This window comes from Prionailurus bengalensis, chromosome B3, assembly GCF_016509475.1.
Source record: "Prionailurus bengalensis isolate Pbe53 chromosome B3, Fcat_Pben_1.1_paternal_pri, whole genome shotgun sequence".
Lineage (NCBI taxonomy): Eukaryota > Metazoa > Chordata > Mammalia > Carnivora > Felidae > Prionailurus > Prionailurus bengalensis.
Window position 1 is genome coordinate 137541802 of NC_057355.1, and position 25057 is coordinate 137566858.

The window sequence follows — 25057 nt, forward strand, 5'->3', positions numbered from 1 at the left end:
GCGAGTGAGCTCAGCTGGGTTCCAGGCACGGGGGTGCTCGGCACACGTCCGCCACTAACTTGATCATGATTTCACTTCTCCGAGCCTCAGTTTCCCCACCCCCTTGGGCTTTGGTGAGGATGGGAGGGGTGAAAGGGGGTGTGGTGGCCACGCCACAGATCGAATTGATTGGGGTGCCAGGTGCCATGGACACTCCAGGAGGCCTGGCCTGGTTCCCCCGCACCCCTCGGGGGTGCTCCGTGGGACTGAGGACATTGCTACTTGTGACCAGCACCCTGTGGTGTTTGCAGGTGCTAGAACTGTGACCCTGAGGAGGCCCACGCTCCTCCAAGATAGGCCAGAACCTGCAGATTTTGTGGGTGCCCTCAGCAAGGCCAGGTCATGGTGGAGGGGGGCGGAGGCAAGGCAAGGAAGCCGGCCCGCTTTGCTTTGGCCATCTCCGCGCGGGGGGACCGCCAGGCCGCCACCTTCATTCTCTTCACTGTCACTGCCTTCCTCCATGCTCTTCTGAGTGTTACTACTCACCTTTCCTGACCACCACCTGTGTGCGCCCATCCATCAGTCCTCTAGAGCGGGTACCAACGTCCTCACCCTTGACAGACGGGTAAACTGAGGCTCCGGGAGGTGGGTCACTGCCCCGGGCTCGCACGCAGCTGAGCAGAGCAGAGGCCGACTCAGGTCTGTCTGCAGAGGTCCTGATGCCCCTGCCTCCTGCCTCTTCATCCTGTCTCTGGCTCTAAGGGCTCTACTCTGACCGGCCCTGCGACTTTGAGCAAGCCCCCGCCCCCCTTTGTGCCTCAGTTTCCTCATTTGTTAGATGTGGAGGCGCGACCGGACGGGGGGGTTTCCCCACTGCTTCTGTAGCTGCGGAGCCTTTGCTGAAATGAACTCACGTGGAAACTTTGCGTGTCAAACAGATCTAAGAGACCACATCCTGGGAAGGGGGCGGTTGTGCAAAGCCTGGCCCCGCCGAGGCCCCTCTCCACCCCCCGGAAAGCGGAGCATGCTGGGCAGGGTGGAAGGCGGCCTGGGGCCCAGCTCACAGCACCCCCCCCCCCCCCCACTGTGTGGTCCTGACAAAGCTCTGGGTCTCTGTCTGCGCAGGATCCTGGAGTCCCAGCCACCTTCATCACTGGCCCGTGTGTTACTGCTGTCAGGATGTTTTTAGCAAGACAATAAGCGCCAATAAAAACCCATCACACCACCCTAAGACCAGGACTATCTCTGATGGCAAAATAACTACAGCAAGACAGGGACGGCAAGGCGGCTGGGGGTGACAGCTGTGGTGACAGGGATGTCCCTCACGACCGTGCAGGGCCTCGCCTCACTTCTGTCCTCCCCACCAGCTGGATGTTGTTCCCGTTTCGCAGAGGAGGAAGCAGGCAGACCGAGTCCCGTGCAACAAGAGTTTCCCACTACCTGCTCCGTCCCAAGCCTTGTGCCAGGGCCCGGGATGCAGACCATAGAGTCTCCGGGGAGGGGGGAAAGAGAGCAGGGACTCCTCCTGGAACCCTGTGGTCAGTCGTGAACTCGGCTTTAGGGGGATGGGCAGGGCAAGCGCTCAGAGCAACCGAGCGCTGAGCTGAGCCTCACGCTACATGGGGAGCTGGTCCGGTCAAGGCTGCGGGCCCCACTTCCCCTCAGCCCCGAGGCAGGGGGGGAATTCCCAGCAGAGAAAACCACCGGGGTTAGTCATCAGAGGTAAGAGAAACCTGGCAGGATGTGGGCAAAGGTCGTGCCCTGGAAGAGGCCCAGGTAGGGCCCCTGTCCTTCACGTAGGCGGCAGCTCGGGGGGTCAGGAGTACAGCACTGTCACCAAAAGTCCTGGCCCCTACTCTAGACACGGGTCAGGCTCAGGGAGAGTGGGGACCTGGGCTGCAATGACAAGGCTCCCCAACTTCTCCGAGAGCTGACAACCCCAGGGAGGGCATTAAATTCGGCTGGACCCGGCTGAACACCGGTGGCTCAAACCAGAGGGTCAAAGAGGTTTGCTTCCTCCAGCCTACTTCGCGAACTCCTAGTCATCCTGCAAAACTCACCTGCTTGACTAAGGGAATCGACCCTCTCCGTGTCCTTCTGAAACTGAGGCAAGCCTCTTTGCTGCGCCCTTCCTGTTGGGCCATTGTGTACATCTGGGACCCTTGTTAAGACTGCAAACTTGGGGAGGAGAGGGACGAGGCCTGATTCACATCCAGGTGCCAAGAAGGCACCTGGCACCTCCTCAGAGCACGGTCGGTGTGGGTGGTTTGATTTGAATTCTCTGCAGTTGTGCACACATCAACCCAAACAAATTTCTACTTTATGCTTTCCTCCACTGTCGTCTTAGAAATGTAACCTTAAAAACGCGCAGAAGTTTAAAGACTGGGAAGACCCAGATTCCTGGGCCCACTGTGGGCTGGTCCATCATCGTAACCTTGGGCTCTCTGGTTCATGGGTGCATGAACCGTACTTCTCCATGGGATGGGAGCCCTCAGGGGGCCAAAGTTCAGCAGATGATCCCTATGCATGTTTTTGACTTCATCCCTTACATCGCGGTGGGAGAGAAGCAAATTGGAAAAACAATGGCCTTAGAAGGGGACGTTACATTTTCTCTGGGATGTGGATCTGGCTTTCATTTCTAGGACCCCGAAGTCTCAGTTGACCTTTGCGTCCACAGTTGCCATTTTGGTCACAAGGTGGTAACAATAAATTATATTTATAGAGCATTTTATTGGTTTTGAAATGCAGTTGTTTGCCTCAAAACATTTCTTGGGCACCTACAACAATCTAGGCCCTTTGCCGGGCACTGAGGATACCAAAGTAGGCAATATCTGCTCCCTGTCCCCAAAGAGGTTGTGTAGTATAGTTGGGGACACTCTCAGGAGGCCAGATAATGCCTTCCTATAGTGACGCAAAAGCTGGTCCATGAAACAGAGGCGGTCATGACGTGGGCGCTCTGGGTGCTCAGAGAGGAGGTGGGGGAAGGTCAACTCAAGCCGGGAGATGTGAAGAAGGTGCCATTTTTATTTGCTTTTCATAAGAACACTGCATGTCGGCTAGGCAAGTTTTTGTTATTACCATTTTAAGGATAGGATTGTTGGGACTCAGAAAGGTTAAGTAACGTGCCTAAGGTCACACAGCCAGTATGTAACAGAAGAAGGATTTGAACCTCCAAACCCACTTCTCTTTCCACTCTACTCTGCTACCTTTCTATACATTCCTTTATTCACCCAATAGTCGCTCACAGACAGCCATTTGGTGGCTGCTATGGGTCAAGAGCTGTGTGCTAGACAAGAGGCTTCACAGGAAGGAAGATGAGTGAGGCCCCTGCCCTCGTGGCCGAAACAAGTACATAGAAACTGTAAGTCATAGTCGGGGCGATGAAGGAAACAGCCAAGGGAGCGAGTAAGGGGGAGACCTGTTTCACCTGGAAGGGTGATCAGGCAGGATTTGCTGAGGAGGTGACCTTCCATTGAGAAGGAGCCAGCCATGTGGAGCCCTGGGACATGTACGATGTCCTGTCTCGACACCTGCTCTGGGCTTTGGATGGCGACTCTGCTATTTGGGGATAAAAGGATTCTACTGGGTCCTGTGCTTCTTGAAATGCCATGTCTGGGAACGTGGGCACAAACCAGTGTGTCTCTTGCCATTGGGGACCCTGAAACTCTGTGGGTAGGAGGTGGCTGTAATGAGACCCAAACCCCACTTCAAAGCGGAGGAAGGAGAGGCACGGAAAGAGGCCTTTGCAGGATGGGCAGAGCTGGTTAAGCGTCCGAGCGGCAGAGCGGGACAGACGTCGGTTCTGTTCCTGGTCCTGCTGTGCGCACGTTTATAACATCGAGCCCAGAAATGTCCACCTTGCGCGGCTTTGGGAAGGATTAGCTGAAAGGCTGTGTGCTGGGCACATGGAAAGCACTCAGTGTGCATCTGGGGCGGGGCGGGGGGTGGGGGAGGCATGGGCTTCCCCAGCAGGACCCAAGCCTGCCCGTCTTCCAGAGATGAAAGGGCAGAGCTGAATCTGGGAGATTTCAGCTCCCGTCAGGAGTGAGAAGGTGCAGGGTCAACCCCCTCCCCTGTATTACTTGTGCCTGGAACTTAGGTGATGGCTGTGCGACCCTGGGTAAGTCGTTTCCCTTCCTCTGTGAGAGCTTTTGTCTCAGGAGGCTGGATAAGGGTTTGTGTCCCATGGTGGGTCTGTCCTTCCTTGCCCACCAGAGGAAAGAGGAGGTCAGGGTCCGGACCCCACGAGCCCACTCGGTTCTAATGTTTGTAAGTGTCCCCAGGAGGCCGGGGGGTGGGGCCCCCCCACACTGGGGAGAAGGCTGCAGATACCCCAGGGGATGTTCTCTCTATCTGATCTCCTCTTGAGAAAGAGGAACTTGTGGTCTGACTTAGGATGAACCAGCCGGAACAGGAACCAGGGCCTCCCAGAGCACCGGCCATGAAGTCACTTCTGTTTCTAAGGCTGGGTTCCAGAATGGGACACCCTCAGGTGCAGCCCCGTTACCTGGTGCTTCCTACTCCTTCCTGCCGCCCAAGGAGGCTGCCCATCTTCCCCCTTAGAAGGGGTTCCTCAGTGCGGGCAGCCTGAGTCCTTGCCCAACCTGCCTGGCAGAGGAGGTCCAGCCTCAGCAAGGGCCAAAGTCACTTTGGGGAGCGCCTGGTGGCTATCATCAGGACAGGGCTGGGAGGTACCACCACCCACCTTCAACCCTGTCAGCTGAGACTGGATATTAGAGACGGTCTGCCCCCTGTTGCTAAGAGAGCTTACGGGACTTGCCCAAGGCCACACAGAAAGTCAGCTGGCTGCTGGAGACGATGAGATTTTTTTTTTTTTTTTTAAGTAAGCTCCGTGCCCAACCAGGGGCTCGAACTCACGACCCTGAGAGCTGCTCGCTCCACTGACTGAGCCAGCCAGGCGCCCCTGGAGACAATGAGATTTGAGACCCGTGTCCTGAGGCCACAGAACATAACTGTTCCACCCACCACCACCCCCCCCCCCCAAATACGGACTTGACCTGGATTCAGGGAGGAGCAGAGCATTTTTAAACACAGCTTTCCTTCCTAAAAGCATCTTAAGATCCAATGCTTGATTCCCTCTCTGGTTCCCACCTCCTGCAAAGAAGGTACCCTCTGGATCTGTGCTGTCCACATGTGGCTGGTGAGCCGTGGCGATGCGGCTAGCCTGAACTGAGATGGTCTGCGAGGGCGAAGCGCACACTGGATTCCAAAGACTTGGCAGGACAAGGAGAACGTAAAAGTCTCCTTCGTAATTTTCCTATTGAGGACACGTGGCAATGATAATATTTCCACCTAAATTAATTTCACCTCTTTGTCTTTCTGTGTGTAGTGTGGCTGTGAGGAGATTCAGAATTGCCTGTGTGGAACTTCGGGGGTGGCTCCCAGCATATTTCTACGGTGCTGCCCCAGGAGGTCCTGCCGTTGAGGTCCTGCTGAGACAGGGGAGCCAGAGCCAAGGAGGAATGGGTGACTTTGCTGGGCAAATGTCCCTTGCTTCTCAGACGTGTTTTCCCAAGAAGACTGCATCGGTAAGGTGGGGAGCTCTGCTCAGGACTCAGAACATCAACCCCACCGCATTCAAATATAAAGCCAGTGGTACAAAGCCGAGCCATGATCTTTGGAACCGGATCGTTCCAGTCTCCGCAACACCATCCACTAGCTGTGCAACCTGGGACTAGTTACCAGCCCTGAGCTTCCGTGTCCTCGTTTATAAAATGGGAAAATAGCAGAGAGCCTCCTGGAAGGTCTTTAAGAGGGTTAAATGAGGCAAAAATGAGTATAGCGCCTACTAGCGTGCCTGGCCTGTCAAACCTCGGTAAGTTTCGATAACAAACGTGAGTCTTTAAGCTGTAAAAAGGTGCCCTACAGACCGAGGCTTTGGTCTTGGGTTAGCAGCGTTTGGGATCTGCACCTCACGGGTATCCTAGTTGGCTTCTCCTCGCTCACCTGGTCCATGGGTAGAAATGGGCAGGTTGGCGGTTGGCTCGCGTGGACACAGGGGCCTCAGCCGTGGTTGGGCCCCGAGTCTTGTCAGCCAGGCTCTGCTCAATGGCCATCTGGACCAGCTCGTCCTCGCTCAGGCTGCTATACAGGCTGTATTCCTCATTCCCAATGGTACGCTGTCCTCCCCGAGCGCTGATCTCCATGGTCATTGTCTTCTGCCTCTCACCCTGGCCTCCAGAAGAGGCACTCCGAGGGGAGGAGAAAGCAGTAAGTCAGAAAGCCCTGTGACAAGACCGAAACCATCCTGGTCACTAACAGTTTGGCAAGAGAGTCGTGTTGACCAGCAGGGAAGGCTGTGCTTTCCTCTGGCAAGCTCACGATCACTGTTTATCTATTCATTTTGTCACGTGATCCACTCAAACATCCATTCAGCTCCCCATCTCTCCATCCACTCGTCTGCTCATCAACACACCCACCTGTCTAGTCATCCATCCGATCGTTCGCCCATCTGCCCGTTGACTCATTCTCCCATGCAGCCATCTGTCCACCCACCTACTCATTTACCCATCTACATCTGTCCATTTATCCAACCGCCTAATCATCCATCCAACCGATCGTGACCCGTCCCCTGATCTGTCTGTCCACCTACCTGTCCATGTATCCACCCACCTTCCCATTCACCCGCTCCTACATCTCTCTATGCAACCAACCATCCGCTTGCCCACCATTCATTTTTCCGTCCCAGACAGCTTGTCTACACGTGCATGCGTGCATCACTAACTGACAGAGTATTTATTGAGCACCTACTCCGTGTCAGGTGTGCCTCTAAGCGCTGGCGATATTACAATGATGCCAACGGACAAAAATCCCTGCCGTCACCGAGATTACACAACAATGTCTATGTTCCTTCCTTCCAACAACCTCCCATTCCAGCACGTCTCCTGGTCTCTGTGCTGGGCCGGGGCTGAGAATGTTAGAGATCAATCAGACATGGGCCTGCCCCTTGGGTCCGCAGGATCTAGTTAAAATCAATCATTAAAACGATTTGCCGTGTGAATTCCAAGGACTCTCTTCTTGAAAGAAATTGCCTCAGGGAGAAGTGGACTTTGGTTGAATCAACTCATTTTCGGAAATAAAGTCAAATCAACGAAGCCTGCTTTCTGTTTTGACCGGCGAACAGGCATTGTGACTGTAGGTCAGTAGTTCTCAGCCCTGGCGGAACATTAGAACCCATGAGGCCGTTTGAAAACTACCCCAAATACCAGTGCTATAATTTGGTTTGTTTAGCAAATATTCACTTCCCACTCCCCGGAGGCAAGGGTATCCCTGTTCCCGCTGAGATCGGGCTTGGCCCTGTGACTTCCTCTGGCCGATGAACGTTGGTAGACCTGGTAAAGCAGCTACTGACATGTGGGTCTGTGTCGCCCCGGAGCCGCTGCCCGTTAGCTGGGCCCCAGAGTGGACCTACTTGGGGCAGCCTGAGCCCAACCCGCACAGGGGAGCCCCTCCCAGCCAAGACTGCAACCGGAAGCCTACGTCAGCCCAGCTGCCGTGACCCGCAGACCCACAGCATGAGAATAAGTGCTTAGTTGGGGTGCTTTGTTACACAGCATCCTTGCGGCTCTAGCTAACCGATGCCCAAGGATATCCAAGTGGCCAAGAACCAGACGGAAGGATGCCGGACTTCCCAAGTGTTTGGGAGGCCGTTCAAATTAAGATCCTAATACAACACCACTGTCTACCCAACAGAATGGCCCCCATGGAAAAGACGTGCAATAGCAAGGGTTGGGGGGTGGGGGCGGGGCATGTGAAGCGACCAGATCACCCACCACCATTGGTAGGAGTATCAGATGGTAAAAAGCCCTTTGGAAAATTGATGGCATTTGCTAAAGCTGAACAAACGCATCCTGTGACCCCCAAATTCCAGTCCCAGCTCTAGGGCCAAAAGAACCATGTACATGTATTCACCATAAAACAAGCCCCAAAATATTCATAGCAGTGCCACTCATAAGAAAACCGAGTGGAAACTACCTAAGTGTCTCTGAACATTTGAATGGGTTGAGTGTTGAATGGGTGACCGCGTTGGGGTGTATCGCGTGGTGCACCAACAAGATAGACAAACTACCACTCCACATGATGGGACGATTCTTACAAACCATAGCGAGCGAGAGAAGTCGGATCATAAAGAGCATCTATCCATGACTCGTTTATACAAAGTGCCAGCACAGGAAGACTAAACTGTGGTGACAGGAGTCACAACGGTGACCTTTGGTGGCTACTAATTGGGAAGACATATGGGCCAGACTTCTGGGGAGCCAACCACACTGTATTTCTTTTTTTAAATTTTATTTTAATGTTTATTTATTTTTGACAGAGAGACAGACAGAAAGAGAGACAGAGACAGAGCATGAGCAGAGGAGGGGCAGAGAGAGAGGGAGACATAGAATCTGAAGCAGGCTCCAGGCTCCGAGCTGTCAGCACAGAGCCTGACGCGGGGCTCGAACTCACAGACCGTGAGATCATGACCTGAGCCAAAGTCGGACGCTCAACCGACTGAGCCACCCAGGCACCCCTGGTATCTCTTGAGCTAAGTGGTAACATGGTTGGTCAGTTCTCTTTGCGAGGAACCTGTTCAAGCGTGATCTTTATTTACACACCTCTGTGAGCGCATCATACTGCAATAACACATCTACTTAAAAAGTAGGGGTGCCTGGCTGGCTCTAGTCGGTCCAGAACATGCGACTCTTGACCTCGGGGTCGTGAGTTCAAGCCCCATGTTGGGCATGGAGCCTATTGGAAAGGGATAATAACAATTTTAAAAAAGAATAAAAAAATAAAATCATTAAAAAGTATACAAACTAGGTTTTAAAGAGTATTGCTGCTTGGGACCCCCTGTCTCAGACCAATGAAGTCAGAATCTCTGGGAGTGTGGCCCAGGGATGACACCTCTATTGAAAAGCTCCACTGGTGACTGGAAACCACCACTTAGGAGAAAAACTGAAGAATAAAGAATAAAGCAGGAGGGGCGCCTGGATGGCTCAGTCGGTGGAGCGGCCGACTTCGGCTCAGGTCATGATCTCGCGGTCCGTGAGTTCGAGCCCCGCGTCGGGCTCTGGGCTGACGGCTCAGAGCCTGGAGCCTGTTTCGGATTCTGTGTCTCCCTCTCTCTGACCCTCCCCCGTTCGTGCTCTGTCTCTCTCTGTCTCAAAAATAAATAAACATGAAAAAAATTTTTACAAAAATACCCTGATATTGATAGATACCCTTCTAATTCTGGTAACAGCCCTGAGGGTCACAACGACTGCTCCATCCGGCACTAGCAAAGTTATTATTAAGCAGGTCTGGGCTTTTCAAGCACAGCTAGAGGAGGCTGCAGGTCTGAAGACAGCAGATCAGCGAGCGAGCGGCACACAGGCATTTGGGAACAATGACTCTGTGCCCTGCCTCAGTCTTGCTGGTTATCACTCCCCTCTGTCTGCCTCTCTCCACCCATCCTGGCTGGCTCAGGCCTGGATCTCCTCCTGCCTGCCTCGGCAGTGGCCTTCACGGCGGTGTCCCAGCCCCACCCACCGACCCCTCTGAGGACCCACACCCCAGACCTCACCAAGCCCCGCCTCTACCTGCACCTGTTGCCCGGGACTCCCAGCCCTTTGAATCCATTTCTTACTCTCCCTGCACCCATTCCCCCAGCACACCTGACCCTCCAGGTAAGGCGAAGACGCACCTTTCCCCCAACCCACCTGCGGCTCCCACCCCAGCGCCCTGGCTTGGGCTGTGCCGACTCATCTTCCTCCTTTCTGCACTCCTCAGGATCCCTTCTCACTCCTCAAGGCCCAGATCGAGTGTGCCTCTTCTTCCAGGATGCCTGCCTAGTTTCTTCCAAGAAGTATTCTGCTGCTACAACTTCTCCCTCTGGGCTGTGGTCAGTCGTTCATGTGTGGACCTGACCTTGGGTCCTCTTCCCGAGGCCATGGGAAGAGAATGCCTGGTTAAAGTTTACTGTACCCTCATGACCGCCTACCCAACAGCCAGTTCCCCCATCTCCTCTGACAGCAGAACAACAGACAACAGAGCAGTGCCCGAGCAGAACTCTTCAGACAACAGAGTGCCCTTTCCCATGGATGAATCATGATTATTCCAAGCCAGTTGGAATGATCTCACCCCCTTGGCCAGTGACTCGTTTAGGGTGGATCTATAGCCTAGCTTTGTCCAAAGACACATAAAGAAAATTCTGCTGGGGCCTCCTAGAAAGAACTTCATCTTCCTAATAAAAGAGACAGCAGTGGAGAAAATAACTCCTCACCCACACCCCTGCTTTGTGTTTGGAGGACTTGATGCTTGGAGCAGCGGCAACCATCTTGTAACCATGAGGGGAAAAGTGCCGGTACCATGAGTTTGACAGAGTGAATGTTGTTAGGTCTTCTGGGTCCTTCACGGTATTGCTGACCTCCTGAACCAATGCTGGTCTGCCCTCTCTGGCTTGATAGGTAGAGACTGAAGATCCTTCTGCTTTAAGCAAATGTTAGTTGGGCTTTTTTTTTTTATGCAGTCAAAATCATCTTAAAGTATGGTTCTCAGGTCTGGCCAAGAGTCTTGAAAACATGCCAAGGCCCTGGTCTCACCCGAGATGGATGGACTCAAAGCCTCCAGGGCCAGGGCCCAAGCACTGCAATGTTCAAGGCTTCCCTAATGATTGTAGTGCGTGGCCAGGGCTGAGAACCCTTTTCTAGATCAACATGTCAGGTGGCCATGCTGGTTTTCCACACTAGAGGAGGGGAAGGGGCATTGTGACCTCAGAATCATTTTGTGCCTGATGTTTGGGATGTTGATTTTTTGTAGCAGCATCAACATTAGTTTTGTGTATCGTAAAAATAGCCAAAGACGGGGAACCAAGAGATTTAGGTTCACATAACAACTGACTGTGAGCACCTCTCTTCCTCTCTCTGGCCTTCTTTTTTCCACCTGTTAAATATCAGGATGGCCTAGAGCACGTCCTCTGATCCCTTGGTCCCCACAGGGGCGCTGTGCAACCAGGTGGGTCCCCAGCCCAGCTGACCCAGGCGCCCTGCTTCCCTGTGCCTGAGGTCTGGGTGGGCCCAGCTCACCTTCGGGAGGGTGGGGAATGGGCTCTGCCCAGTGAGAGGTGACCCCCTTGGCTGCCCCAGGGCCAGGGTCAGGCTTCGACCCACCCCGACCTGGCACAAGGTGGGAATCCCCGCAGGTGGTGCTACACTGACCGGAAGTGCTGGTGCCCAGCGCCTGGCCTGGCATCGTTGTGCCCCCATCTGAGGGCATCTGCTCCAGGCCAGGTTGACAAGGGGGAAGACGCTGGAGAGAGACAGAGACCCGGGTTATAGTAGCCACGTTGATGCTAGAGTGCTGTGTGACCTTGGCCAAGTCCCTGCCCCTCTCTGGGCCTCAGTTTCCCTTTGCAAAAAGAGAGTTTTGGGTTTCCAAGTGTTGTTCTAGTTCTTTAGCCTCTACAACTCAGTGAGACATTTGGTTTGTGCTTGTGCTATTAACCCCCAAACTCTCTGTCCCCCAGGGTCCCCTATGGCCACCTTAACAGGTCTACCATAGGCAAAGAGCTTAGCATTAGTCATGAGGAAATAAGGAACCCGGTGGTAGCAGAAGGGTCTCAGATCCGGATGCCAGAAGCCCCAGGTCTAGTTTCAATTTGCAACTTACTAGCTGTGTGACCTTATTTGAATCACTTCCCCTTGCTGGGCCTTAGTTCCTTTATCAGTAACAATGGGAATGAGACCACCCACTTCACCACGTTCTAGAAGCCGATGCCTGTGCGGGCGCAGTGTCTGGGTAGGAGGCCCAGCAAGCAGTCGACAGGACCCCCTCCCGCAGCCATTGGCCCTGCAGCCTGGCATGAGCTGATCAGAGGCGTAAGGACAGCAGCTCCTGGGCCCCTTTCCTGACCAGACGCCTGTGGGAGGAGCCAGGTAACCATGACCTGGACCTGTCAGTCCCCTACAGCCAATTCCAGACTCCCTCCCCAACAGGTCGGGCCCAGACCCTCCCCAACAGGTCTGGTGGCATCCAGAGACTTGCCAGTTATTTCATGGCATTGTCCCGACAACAGCTCTAGAAAGTAGGAACGTCTTCCCTCGGCCTGACGTTAATTCTTCTATACCTCCACTCCTTCTGCAAGGACTTGATGCCCCTGTGTGGTTGCTCCCACTTTACAGATGAGGCAGTTGAGGTGCAGGAAGGGGAAGGAAAAGGTTCACACAAGGAAGGACAGATAGCTGGAAAGCCGGGATTTGGAGCGCCGGTGTTCCAGGAACGCCATCCAAGTAACCAGCACACGCATCGGCTCGGAGCAGGCGGGGGTGACACTGCCATTTTCATCCAGCCGGGATGCCTGACCTACACCTGGGCAGGGAGCCCGCCTCGGGCCCTTGACCTACCCAGAGGAAGGCGCACACAGACAGGCGAGGTAGAAAATGGCCCTGAAGGGATCCCGAGGGAGAGGGCCTCAGCCCCGGAGAGGGCAAACTCCCCCACACCCCACTGAGCCTAGATAGCTCTTGCTTTCCCCACTGAGATCCTCAGCCTTCGAGGGGCCTTGGGAAAGTCATGTATCTTTAGTTTCCTCACGTGCAAAACGGAGACACGAGTAAGTAGTATTAAGGGGTTGGTGCACAGCACAGGCTTAGCTCTGGGCCCGGCCGTTAGTAGGTGACAGCAGGCTGCTTCAGGAGGGGACTCTGCAGCCCTGGGCCTAAGCAGTTACAGGCCCGGGATGCCTGCCAGGGACACTGGGGTCTGTCTCCTGGAGGAGGAGGTGGGGGTGGGGGGTGGAGGCGGCTGGCGCTGCTCGGTCTCAAAGGCAGGGGCAGTTATAAAGCAGCCTGTGGGGTCAGCTTGACCAGATTCAAGTCACAGCCTTGCCAGTGATTAGCTGTGTGATCCCTTAGAATCCCAAGCTCTCTGTCTATAAAACGGGCATAGTAAGAGTGCCTATGTCATGTCAGAGAGAGGGACGCTGATCCTGGGAGATGCCCTGTCCCTCTTTTGGCCTCAGTTTCCTTTCTCTGCATGCTGCCTAGCTTGATTTCTGAGGCTTCTGCCCAGGGCTGGGCCACCTTCTAGGCCTGAGTCCTGGAGAGAGGCCAGCCGTCCCTAGGGACCTTTTGGGAGGCTGGTTGGGATAACAAATAGCCTTTTCCCAGAGAAAGCAGGAGGCAGGGGGTTTTACCCGGGGAAGCGAGGGGCCTGCAGAGGGAGGGGAGTTCAAGGGCAGCCAGTCCAAGACCAGCTTGGAAAGGAGAGACCAGGGCCACCCCTGGGGCCTCCGGGGGCCCCTCTCTTGCCTCCTTTGCAGCACCCCAAACATTGGCTCCAGTGGAGCTCTCTCTCCAGGTGGCATCTGTAAAATGGGACAACAGCGACTCTGAAGGTTCCTTGACTTAGCACATGCAAAGCACTCTGAGCAGCACCCGGCCCATCCATAGTCAGTGTTCCTCTAAGCTGGGCCTCAGTTTCTCCATCTGTGAAATGGGCACGCACACAGACATGGGCGCTTGCAGGGGCTGAGGATGTGCTGAGGATGAAACAATAGCATTTGCAAAGTGGTCCTTCTTGCCCTCAGTCCCTTCCCTCCCACAGATCCCAGCTTGCTGCCAACCAGGGGCTGCCTGGGCAGTGGCTCTGGAGCGGAGGGTAGGGGCCCGGGGCTGTTGGGAGCTGCGGTGGGAGGAGTGGCTCCGTCGGTGTCTTATCGGAAAACTGGTGATGGGGGCATGGTTGGGAGGGCATGGGCCAAGGAGGGGAACTGGCAGTCATCATCCAGCATCCCAGGCTGCCTCTCAACCAGGGACCGGGGTCAGGAGTATGAGCCGGGACAAGCCACTTCCAGACGTGAGGCTGTTCATAGACGGAACCCGGCTCATCCACCTTCCCGGCCCTTCCCTGCCTGTCACATGGCCAGTCGTCCTTCCAGATGCCGTTCAAGCATCTCTTCCACCAGGAAGCCTCCCTGATCCGATGTCTGAGGCATCCAGAGCTGCCTCCATTGCTCTAATGGCCTGCTCTGAGCCTATCTCCCCATAGAATCCAGAAACTTCCAAATTGCATGACTCTATCACATTCGTGTCATGACCCCAGGACGTAACCCAAGGCCAGATGCACAGTAGATGTTTATTAAATGCTGGATGAATGAATGAATGAATGAATGAGTCAAACCTTGGAAGCGGAGCTGTTATCAAGATCACTGCACCGGCAGGTGGTGCCGCCACGGGTGTCCCACTGCCCGGGTTCAGCCCTGGCCCTGCCACCTATTGGCTGTGCGATGGGGAGCAGGTTACTTCCCCCACCCCGGGGACCTCACCTGGCCCACCTGTAAAATGGAGATAATCAGAGCATACAGCCCCTGGAAGCGTCATCAGATGAAATGAGGTAACATGTATACATGCGGAGAATAGCACTTGGCACGCAGCCAGTGGCCCAGGAAAATCGTCTAATGTCATTCAATGGCTCCCAAGATGCCGTGATTCTCTGCTCTGACTCATCCCTGCTGGGACGACGTTCGCTTGGACCTCGTTCCCAGTTGGCAGTTTCCAAGGAGGCTCCTTCTGAGGGGCTTGGATTCTCCTACACCGTCCTCCATTTAAAAAGAGCGACAGCAACAGCGAGCCAGCCTTCTCTTGACAGCTGTGGTCAGGAGGTAAAGCTGTGGCTGTGGCTGTGGCCGCCGACCGGGTGGCTGGGTCAGTGATGGGGTCAGCACCCAGGCTGGATTCTGTCCCCTCACTGCAAATCCTCTGCTCCCCAGGGTCCCTCCTGCCCCCTCCGCCCTTCCTGCTCACGTCACCCGCTGTCCTAGGAGCTTCGGGAAGGAGTCACAACCTGTTCCACGCTCCTCTCAATCGCGGCTTTGAATTTATATACGAGGCGACAGCCTACAAAGGACAGGTGTGGCGTGAGTATTCCTCGGTGTCCACAAGCGTCTCTCGGGTGTGAGAGGGGCGTGCTCACCATTCGGTTTAGCTCGTACACAGCACACTGTCGCGTACATCTGTCACTGGAGATCGCAATGTGTGTTGGCGAAACCACCCCCTAATGCCTTCCCCTGCAGTTAATTTATGGTCTCGCACACGTTGTGAGTTTGAGCCGCCTGATAAATCTGTGATAAGAGTATTGTTCCCATTCTACAGATGAGGAAACAGAGGCACATCAGGGAGAAACCGACAAGGAAGAGACGAAAGGCTGCAGCATCGGACTTGACCGTTGTCCTCCCCCCATGTAGCCGACAGCAGCATCCCTCTGTTCTGTGGGTTTGAGGAAAGGCCGGAGTCACACTGAAGGCCGCGTGTATGTAATCAGAAGGTCTACGTGTATATGTGTACATGGGGATACGTGCACATCTGTCTTACAAGCGTATACGGTATATGTAATACATAATCTACCCATCTGCCAATTGCAAAAGTTTCAGGTTCTTGCAAAGATCACATGAGCCTCGGCCCGAGGCAATCCTGACGGCCCCGGGGCCATGCGAGGAAGCGGGGACTTGGCCCCCAGGGTCTTTGACCCCACTCCATGCAAAGCCCAGTAAGTTTCTGTCAAAACTTCTCTCTCCGATCTGCCATTCCGTCAGGCTGTAGAGGGTTCTAGAAGATCCAGACACACTTCTAGCTTGAGGGCTCATGGCTGTAAATCATTCAAATGTTCTCTCCCCTTCCTGGGTCCTACTGCTTGAAAACCTAAATCCTAAAGGGAGCTGGTATTTGTGGTCCACTGCACCATTTGACCTTCCCAGTACCTGGTGGGGTGGGGTAGCGCTCTTCCCATAGTGCAGAAGGGAAGACTGAGGCCTGGGTCGCAATTGGCCCAGTGGGTTGAGAACTGGCCTCCCTGCCCTTCTTTTTCATAGGACCCTCTGACAATGAGCATTCAGGGCAGCGGCCAGGGGTCACTTACTCTGCAAGTTTCTGCCGGGGGTGAGCCAGCCCTGAGGAGATGGGGAGTGGAATCCAGGCCACTTCGTTTGGGGCCCCAGGAGGGGCTCAGGTCAAAGCCCTAGGGTAGGTTTCTGCAGTGGGGCAGTGTTGACAGGCCTCTGGCTGCTGGCTCTCGGGCCTCACAGCTGCTGGGGACTCTGAGCCTTTTGTCCAGACTCTTAAAGATTCTAAGAAGTCCCTCCCAGCTCTGCTAATCCCCGACCCTTTGATGCAGTTTACAAGCCCCTGGCTTCCCTCAGGCCAGGACTTTTAGGCTTCCAAGGTTGGGCCAGGATTGCTGGAAGTTACCAAGGGGAACTGCTGGGGGGGGGGGGGGGGCGGCAGGTCTCTCCCACCCCCACCATACAGGCTCTCTCCCCATTGTATGGAGGGGAAGCTGAGGCTGAGATAGGGGTGGGCACTGGCCCAAGGTCACCCAGGTAGGAGGTGATGACGGGAGATTTGAACCCGTCCAAAGCTGGCTCTGTTCCCGCTCAGCCATGCCACCCGGCTCTGCCCATCCGATGGGCCAGGGAGACCAGGGCCCCGTCTGGTCTGGAGGTGAGCGCCCTTTGCTGACCTCACTCTGCGTGGATCTCTGACAACCAGTCTTGGGGGTTTATTTATTTATTGGTGTACATTGAGGAAGCCACCCAAAGCAGGAGGAAAGAGGGTGAGGAGAGAGGGAAGTAGGAAAAACAATGGAAAAAAATTTTTTTTGTTGTTTGTGGGTGGAAAACCATCTGTTTTCCAAGGAAAAGCATTGATTCCACACAGACCCAAAGGTCCACAATCGGAGGCGGCGCCGTGAGCACCGGCTTAGAGGAGCATCAACGAAGGCCAGGTTTCCTTTTTATTTCTTTGGGCCCCAAGCTTGAACCTCCGGGCCCTTCGGTCACCTTTGCCTCGGTCTCCCAGACGGAAGGCTCTTCCCTCACCTGCTGGCCCTGCAGGGGGCTGGCCCTAGCGCCCTCCGCACGCCTCCTGACCCATCATCCTGTCCCTCTCCTACTGCAGCCAGACCCACCAGTGGGGCTCAGCTGCAAACAGGTCTGGGTGCTGGATTCCAGGCCCCAACCCAGTCTCTGCCCAGGATTCGGCAAATGCCAGGCCCTGCCATCTGTGCCAGCAGCCTGGGGGGTGGGGGAGGGGGCCTTCCGGTCGAGGTCCGAGACTCCAACAGCCATCGCCCCTGCCCTTTGCAACCCAAGTGCTGCCTTGCCCAGCCTGGTCCTGGGCAGCAGGAGAACATAAGCCCTCACTTGGCCCCGGGGGGCCGGGGGCTCTGGAAACCCTCGCTCCAGTCTGCACATTGGGAAGGCTCGGCGGGGCAGGAGGGCCCTCCCAGACCCCCTCCTCACCTGGATCCAACCGCAATACTGCCTGGAAATCTTTGAATCAGGGTCCCACCAAAGTCTTTCTCCTTTCTGTTTTTTCGCTCCCCACCCCCACTGCCTTTATTTAAATCTTTCTCTTCTTCTCTCTGTTTGCCTGCTTTTCCTCTTTTTCTACCCCTCTCCTTTGTGTCCCTTTCTTTAAAAAAAATCAGGCAAGTTAGGAGCCAGTTATATTCCTGGGCATTAGTTAGTCCGAAAGAAGGTGCTAAGGATAAAGGTAAAAATACAAACCAGTCCTGCGACCGGCCACCTCCTCTGGGCAGCCTGACCCTCTGTAGCTCAGAAATGGGAGGACATTGGGCGGGTCCAGAGATATTTTTGTGACTCCTTCGGGAGAACTCTCTTGGATCTAGCCTGTCCACAATATACAGGGACCTTATGATGCCTTGACTGTGCCAGGGGCGGGTCTGTTTACCGCGGCGCTGGGCCCCAGGGAGGCCGTGGCTTTGAATGTGAACCCTGGAGGCCAAGAGGCCAGGGTTTGATCCCGAACTTAACACCTCCTAGCTGTCTGGCCCCAGGCAAGACCCTTAACCTCTCAGAACCTCAGTTTCCACATCTAGAAAATGGGAGTCATGATCACCTCTAACTCAGGATGCCCTTGAGAAACATCAGTAAGAGAAATCACCTCAAGCACTGGGCCAGTGCCTGGCTCTCAGGAGGTGTCCGATGAGTTGCTCGCGGATATTGATTGCCATGTTATTCGTCGTAAGGTCACGGGAGTGGGGGCAGTGGAGGATCCGGGGCACTCAGGGTCTGACCTGTTTGTGCAAGAATGGATGATGCAAACGAGAACAGCGCCAGGTGGGGGCCACCGCCAGCTCCCGGAGGAGGCCGAGCTGTAAACAGGCCTGCCACCAGCTGTCGGGACCCATCCAACTGTTTTGGAAGTGACTGGGGCATCTGCCTGGGGCTGCCTCGCCCCTGCTCTACCCCAGGCCTCGGATGCCGAGGGCAGGGGCCGTGGCTGCTCTTCTGGCCCCAGCCGGCTCTGCCCCGGGGCTCCGGGAGCTCTCTCCACCCCTGCCTTACTTACACCCCAGCCTTCCCTTATGGGCGGAGAGTCCTGCTACCCTGCCCTGCCTGCTGCTCCGTCATTTACCTGTCCTCCCTAAGGAGCGCTGCCCCTCTTCTTCCTCATTCCCCTCCATTCCCCTGGCTTCCCGAGGAGCTACCTAAAGTCAGATCGCACCTGAACCCCCTTTGCTCCAACGCAATTAGCAAACGTGCCATCTTCCCGCCAGGCCGGGGGTATCTGCATCTCCCTCTGGCTGCCCTCCCCACCACGCCAGTGTTGCCCCACTTCATGAGCCTTTGTTGTAGCCGCCTGGCACTTCCCGACACCCCAGACCCACCCTGACTTGTCTGCCTTTGCCCCAGCTGCCTCTCCACCTGGAGGTCCCTCGCCCTGTCCTTCTGCCTGGTGACATCCAGCCATCTTTTCAAAAGCTGTCCCCTCCCTGCATATGTCCTTGTGCTCACACACAGACACACACACACACACACGAGGCACTCTAGCGTCTCTGCATTCCCTCAGCGCTCTGTTAAATCTCACAAAGCATTTCTCATTCTTTACATGGTGTCAGTCTCTGTTTGCGGACTGGATTTCCTCTCGTAAGCCCCGAGCAGCTTGGAGACACAGCTCACCGCACCGGGCTGCTATCGCCCCACAAAACTGTGCACACAGAGGCACGCCATGGACGTACGTGACACTGATGCCCCCATGCATAAAAATAGCTATCTATTCACCTGACCTGAAAGCCTTTCTGAAAGTCACTTGTCCCCCCCGGATACTGCCCAAGGCCTACGGAACCCACAATAGCAACACCGATAACCCCATTTCATTTCCACGTCCAGAAGTGCACCGCAGAGTGAGACTGTGAGTGAGCGTCCCCCAGAAGAATGCGTACGTGTGTGCACACAGCTGATTCCACGTCCCCCAGGTCCAAAGTGAAAGTCACCAGCATGCTTGGTGACACAAGAGACTAGAGAGAGGGACGCAGGCAAGCGGTCTGATGATAAGAATCACGACCAAGCAGCGCAGTGGTTAAGTCCCAGCCAAGCAACCTTCCCTGAGGTCTGTGTAAGAACGTTGAAAGCATGCATTACCTGTTAGGCTCTGAAACAGGGGCCCAATTCGGGGGAACTAAAAAGGGTTTTCTTGAGAGTGCCTTAATTCAGAACATCCTCCCTGGGTTTTCCTCCTGCCCTGGCCCTGAGCTTTTGGCCGCTCTGCCCAGGCAGTTCTGAAGCACTTTCCTTTGAAGCAGGGAGTTTATTTCGGGCCCACCGCATGACCAGTGATGGCAAGCCAAACTATAAGATGTTGTGCATCTCGGATTTCCTGTTTGAAGATTGCACCGGGGGAGGCTGCCATGCCGCCTTCGCTTCCTCCACGGCGGCGCGTCAATTACGGACCTCGCGGCAGAGAGCATCTCCGGGCGCTGGCCCTCACGTGACGTCGTCGTTTGTGATCCTTGACATGGAGGCCATATATGGGTATGTTTCTGGAACTCCCCAGGACGGGGGGAGAGAGAGAGAGAGAGAGAGAGAGAAGGGGAAAGAGGGTGGGGAACGGGAGCGAGCGGGGGGCGGGGGGGGGGGTGGAATAAAAGAGACAGAGCCGGGGACACTGGGGGGCGTGAGAAGGGAGGCAAGTGCAGAGATGATGGAGAAGAAGGAAGAGGTGAAGGGGGGAGAGGATAAGGCATAAGCGAGAGAAGAAAAGAAAGAAGAAGACATAATTGGGGGAAGCGGGGAAGCAAAGGGAGAGGGACACTGAGATAATCAGGGGATGGAACGGAGCCAGGAGGGACTTGACAGAAGGGGGAGGAGAGGGGGAGGGGAGGGGGGAGACAGGCGGCTGGGAAGAGGGGGAGGAGAAGGACAGCTAGAGGGAAGGCAGGGAGGCAGAAGATGGACGGAACAAGAGCAAGGGAAACGAGGGAGGCAGAAGGGGGGTTGGGTTTGGGGTAAGGGGCCTGGGCAGACGAGGCAGAGCATGCCACAGGGGCGGGGTGGTTCAGGGATCCAGCTGCGGGGGGCCGGGACGCCGTGGGGCGCGGCTGGGCTGCAGAGGGTAGGGGAGCAAACAAGCAAGCATGTGGACAAGCCCCAGCAGGCACGCAGCGGAGGGAAGCCTTCCTCCAGGGCCAGGGAAGAGGGCCCCTGTTTCTGGGATAGACCCAATGGCACAAGAGGTCAGCATCATCAGGTGGCAAGGACAACAGCCACGGCCACGCGCCCTGAGCGTCCGGGATGCTCCTGGCACGTCGCCAGACGCTTCCATCCCCACAGGCTGGCGTGGGGGAGGGGGCTGGAAACGTCACTTGGTCCATTCTGAATATTCTTCTGAATTTCAATTTCGAAGGCCCTTTCGCCTCGGAGGATTTTGGGTTTCCGACCGCGTAGCATGATTTCTTCATGCGGGGCGAAGGGCCAGCCGGGCACCCCTCCACTAACAAATGACGTCATCCTGCTGTACCCACACAACCTTCCTAGCAGGTGCTATGTCGCAGATGAGGAAACTGAGGCCCAGAGAGGTTGGGGGACTTGTCCATAATCCCACAATGTACAAGTGGTGGTTTACATCTGAACCAGAACTTTCTGACGCAAAAGGCAGTGCTTTTAGCCACAGCTCCACCCGCCATGTAACAGGGAATCCGAATGTTGGGGCCAAACAAAGAACCCCACCCACAAGGCTACGAAAGGAAATTGGTGGACATTTGCTTTTTGTAACCTTGGACCTTACTCATCCTAGCTGGGAGCATTGACACTGCAGTAAAGGTCCGCAAAGCCCCAAGACAAAGACAGGCCGGCCTGTCCGTTGACGTCACGGGTTGGTCACGTCCAGAACAAACGGGTCGGGCTAAGTCAGCAGTCCCCGCCTGAAGCCGCACAGTAGAACCCTATGAAACGTACCTGTGCCTGACTCTTCCCCCAGAGATTCTTCTTGAATGCATGTGAGCGGAGGGCCAAACAGCACTGACTTTTTAAAACTTTTTATTAACGTATCATACACACAAAAAGCGCACACAGGTGCACAGCTCCACCGAACTTTGCAAACAGAGGACACTCAGCATCTGCATCGAAGGGAGGATCTTAGCAGCCCTCCCCCACTTTTGCACCCCTCTTTGCCCCGTCTCTACACTACCACCCACCTCCTCCTGCCAAGGAGGGGTGACCACTCCCCTGACCTCTAACAGTAAAGGTTGTTTTGAATGTCCTCCGAACGGCCTCATCCCTGTGTCTCCTTCCCGTGTGGTGTGAGATTCGTCCACATGACGGGTGTCCCTTCCCACGACCGTGCGGTATCCTGAGCTGCCGGCTTCTCTGTTCCACTGGTGGCGGACCTCTGGGGAGTTTGGGACAACGATGAACAGTATAGCTCGAACATTCCAGCACACGTCTTTTGGTGCGTGCGTGTCCGCATGTCTGGTGGGCGTGCACCTCAGATGGGAGTCGCTGGGCCCCGGGGTGGGCATGTGTTCAACTCTAGTAAAGCGACCAGTTTTGCCAAGTTGTCATACCAGTGACAAATCCCCATTCCTGGCAGCCACGTAGAAGAATCCCGGTTGCAGGGCACCTGGGTGGCTCAGTCGGTTAAGCGTCCGACTTCGGCTCGGGTCTTGATCTCACGGTTCGTGAGTTCGAGCCCCGCGTCGGGCTGTGTGCTGACACCTCGGAGCCTGGAGCCTGCTTCAGATTCCGTGTCTCCCTCTCTCTCTGCCCCTCCCCCACCCGCACTCTCTCTCTCTCTCTCAAAAATAAAAGGAATTCAAAAACAAGAATCCCAGGTGTGCTAGCTTTTCTCATATCAGCCATTCTGATAGGTTTCAGCGGTATCTTGTTTCAGTTTTAATTGGCATGTCCCGGATGACAAACGACATCGAGTGTCGGAGAATCCCTGGCCTCAGCGATCTCTGAGGCCTCCACCTTTGTATAAGACCCCAGAGGTGGTCCTGTGGAACAGTCGTCCAGGGAGCATTTTCATGGAGACGTGGGTAACAGAGGGACCGATAGATGCTGAGGCAGAAAGCGAACAACTGGTCGACCTGCAGGGAGGCAGGAGGAAGGACGTGACCACCGAGGAAAAGCCCCAAGGCTCACACTTGGCACCAGGGAGGTTCTATTTTCTGATCCTAAATAGAACCTTCCCTCCCTCCCTCTCTAGTCCCTCATCCTGCTTCATTTTTCTCTATAACACTTATCACCCCCCTTACCAATTACGTCTTTATGTCATTTGTTTATTGCCTGCCTCTCCCACCTAGAACAGTCTTTCTGTTCCCTGCTGCGTGTCAGTGCCTACAACAGTGCCTGGGACGTAGTAAGTGCTCACTAAGTAACTGTTGAATGTATGTGCTACCAGGCAAGCCACACAGCTCCCAGGTCGGAACTGGGGAGGTCTGTAGCCTTGTCTGTCAGCCTCAGCCTGACCCTTGGCCACCCGCCCACCCTCACACGCACACCCACACACACCACACCTGGCTTCTCCCTTCCAGACTTCCCTTCTTGTTTATTTTAGTCTCAATTCCCATAATTAAACGTGTGTGTGTGTGTGTGTGCACGCGCGTATATGATGCAGGGGCAGTTCATAGAGCCCCACACCTAGCAGGGCCCAGAGAGGATGCCAAGAGCAGCACATTTTCCTAGGACAGCGATGCCTCTTCCAGGAAGGAGAGAAAGAGGGGGAGAGTGGAGGTAGGAAGAGCCAGCTAAGCGGAGAGGAGGGAGCTGGGATGCGGGTCAGTGCCGAGTCCTGAGAGGCTCTGACCGAGCACTGGAATATCACCCTCTAAAATAAGCACCCCTGCGGGCTTGGTGTCCTGGCCCCCGGCCCTGGCTGCCTCTTGATAGCAGTTTATTTTGGTTTCAAGAGATGAAGAACAGAGAAGAGTCTGATCCTTACCCTGGATGGGAGGTAGGGGGCGGACAGAGGGCACATGGTAGGGGGTTGAGGTGGCCAAGTCCTGAGAGGGAGGCAGACGGATCCATGGAAGGGAAGGAGGGGACTGAAGAGAAGACAGAGCCAAATCCCCTAATCTCTTCCTTTCTTTAAAATGGGCACTGGGGCGCCTGGGTGGCGCAGTCGGTTAAGCGTCCGACTTCAGCCAGGTCACGATCTCGCGGTCCGTGAGTTCGAGCCCCGCGTCGGGCGCTGGGCGGATGGCTCGGAGCCTGGAGCCTGTTTCCGATTCTGTGTCTCCCTCTCTCTCTGCCCCTCCCCCATTCATGCTCTGTCTCTCTCTGTCCCAAAAATAAAATAAAAACGTTGAAAAAAAAAATTTTTTTTTAAAAATAAATAAATAAAATAAAATGGGCACTGTGTCCTCTGGCGTGCGGCCAACAGTACTTTCCTCTGGAACAATCCGGAACCCCTCAGCTCGGGGGTGGGGGCATGGCAAACTCCAGGGAGAGAAGACAGAAAATCTCATTTCTAGAGCACAGAGTCGGGGTATAGCCCTCACCCTTCAGACGGGACAAAGGGGCAGGACGGCTTCATGTTCTATCAATACCCTACATGTGGGGGCGACACCCACAAGGATGAGGGCCCCTAGGGACGGGCGGGGGGCTGTCTGGTCCAGCCCTGTTCTCTCCAATGCCCCCCACATGTATGTAAGGGGACGAACCGTGGGCTCTTACAAGGGTTTCCATCAAAACAAGTAAATCTGGGGGCACCCGGGTGGCTCAGTCGGTTGAGCATCTGACTTTGGCTCAGGTCATGATCTCGAGGTTAGTGAGTTCCAGCCCCGCGTCGGGCTCTGTGCTGACAGCTCAGAGCCTGGAGCCTGCTTCCGATTCTGTGTCTCCCTCTCTCCACTCCTCCCCTGTTCATGCTCTCTCTCCCTGTCTCTCTCTCAAAGAAAAAACATTAAAAATAATTTTTTTTTTAAATAAGCAAAACTGAGGTACAAGCTCAATCGTGGGACGTGATGCTCTAGAAGCCGGTTGGGGCCTTCCAGAGCCGTAACTGACCCTTCAGACAAGAGTGGCCAGGGCAGACCAATAAGACAGAAAGAAACGGCAGAGCCACTAGCCTCCCCGCTCCCCACAAACTGCTGACTGTCCTCGGCTGGCAGTGTGAGCTACCCCTGCCCAGGGGTACAGAGTGAGGCCATCTGGCGTCCCTCCTGGCTCTCGGCTGTTGGGGAAGGACCCATGTGCGGGAGAGATCCTGGTGTCCAGGACCATCTGCCTGAGGTTCCGACTTTCTCCAGGGAACGTCTTGCCCCCGGAGGGTGTCCTGGGCCTGGTGGGGACCTGGCTGGGACATGCTTGGCTAGCCCTGTGCAGATGGTGTCTTCCTTGTTGGGAGATGCCACCCACATGCAATCCCAGTTGGCACCGTATCGTCTTATTTCCAGCACGGGCTCCGGCGTCTGATAATCCCGGCCTGTTCCTCACTTGCAGCGGGACCCTGGCCGTCGCCCAGCACCTCACTGACTCTGTCTCATCTTCTGAGACATGAGCCATCTTCCCAGGGCTGCTAGGGGGTTAGATGGGATCCCAGGGCTGAAAGAGCCCACCCAGGGCTCAGCACTCAGGAGACACTCATCCCTGGGACTTCTTCCTCCCCACCCGGGAGGGAGGAAGGTGCATCTATAGAAAGGGAAGGAGGGGATCACCTGCCACCTGCAGGGAGGTGGCAGGAGGGGAAGGCATCTCCCAGGGGTCAGGCAAGCTCAGGTGGCCGGTGGGGCTTCGGCTGGTCCATCCTGGAGGCTGCTGACCCGATCAGCTGGTCAGGTCACTTGACTTACCATG

General features: G+C 55.3%; 1 protein-coding gene and 1 long non-coding RNA gene across 5 annotated transcripts in view; one reads left to right on the top strand and one right to left on the bottom strand.

Annotated features, from left to right (window-relative positions):
• The window catches only part of ASB2 (ankyrin repeat and SOCS box containing 2), a 42646-nt gene extending 22926 nt beyond the window's left edge, over positions 1-19720 (bottom strand). The window contains exons 1-3 of one of the 4 annotated variants that reach the window (XM_043556918.1): positions 19403-19715; positions 6885-7155; positions 5947-6225 (exon numbers count right to left, since the gene is read on the bottom strand). In XM_043556918.1, the coding sequence (XP_043412853.1) occupies positions 5947-6152 (206 nt within the window). In that variant the 5' untranslated portion in view covers positions 6153-6225; positions 6885-7155; positions 19403-19715. Of the gene's footprint in view, positions 1-525; positions 668-5946; positions 6226-6884; positions 7156-19402 lie in introns of those variants that run through there. The other 3 variants (XM_043556917.1, XM_043556919.1, XM_043556920.1) reach the window with 3 other exon arrangements.
• Positions 14734-15384, top strand: LOC122469480. The gene is made up of 2 exons (XR_006293483.1): positions 14734-14878; positions 15114-15384. It is a non-coding gene; the product is annotated as an uncharacterized LOC122469480 (long non-coding RNA).
• Positions 19721-25057: the final 5337 nt, after the last annotated feature.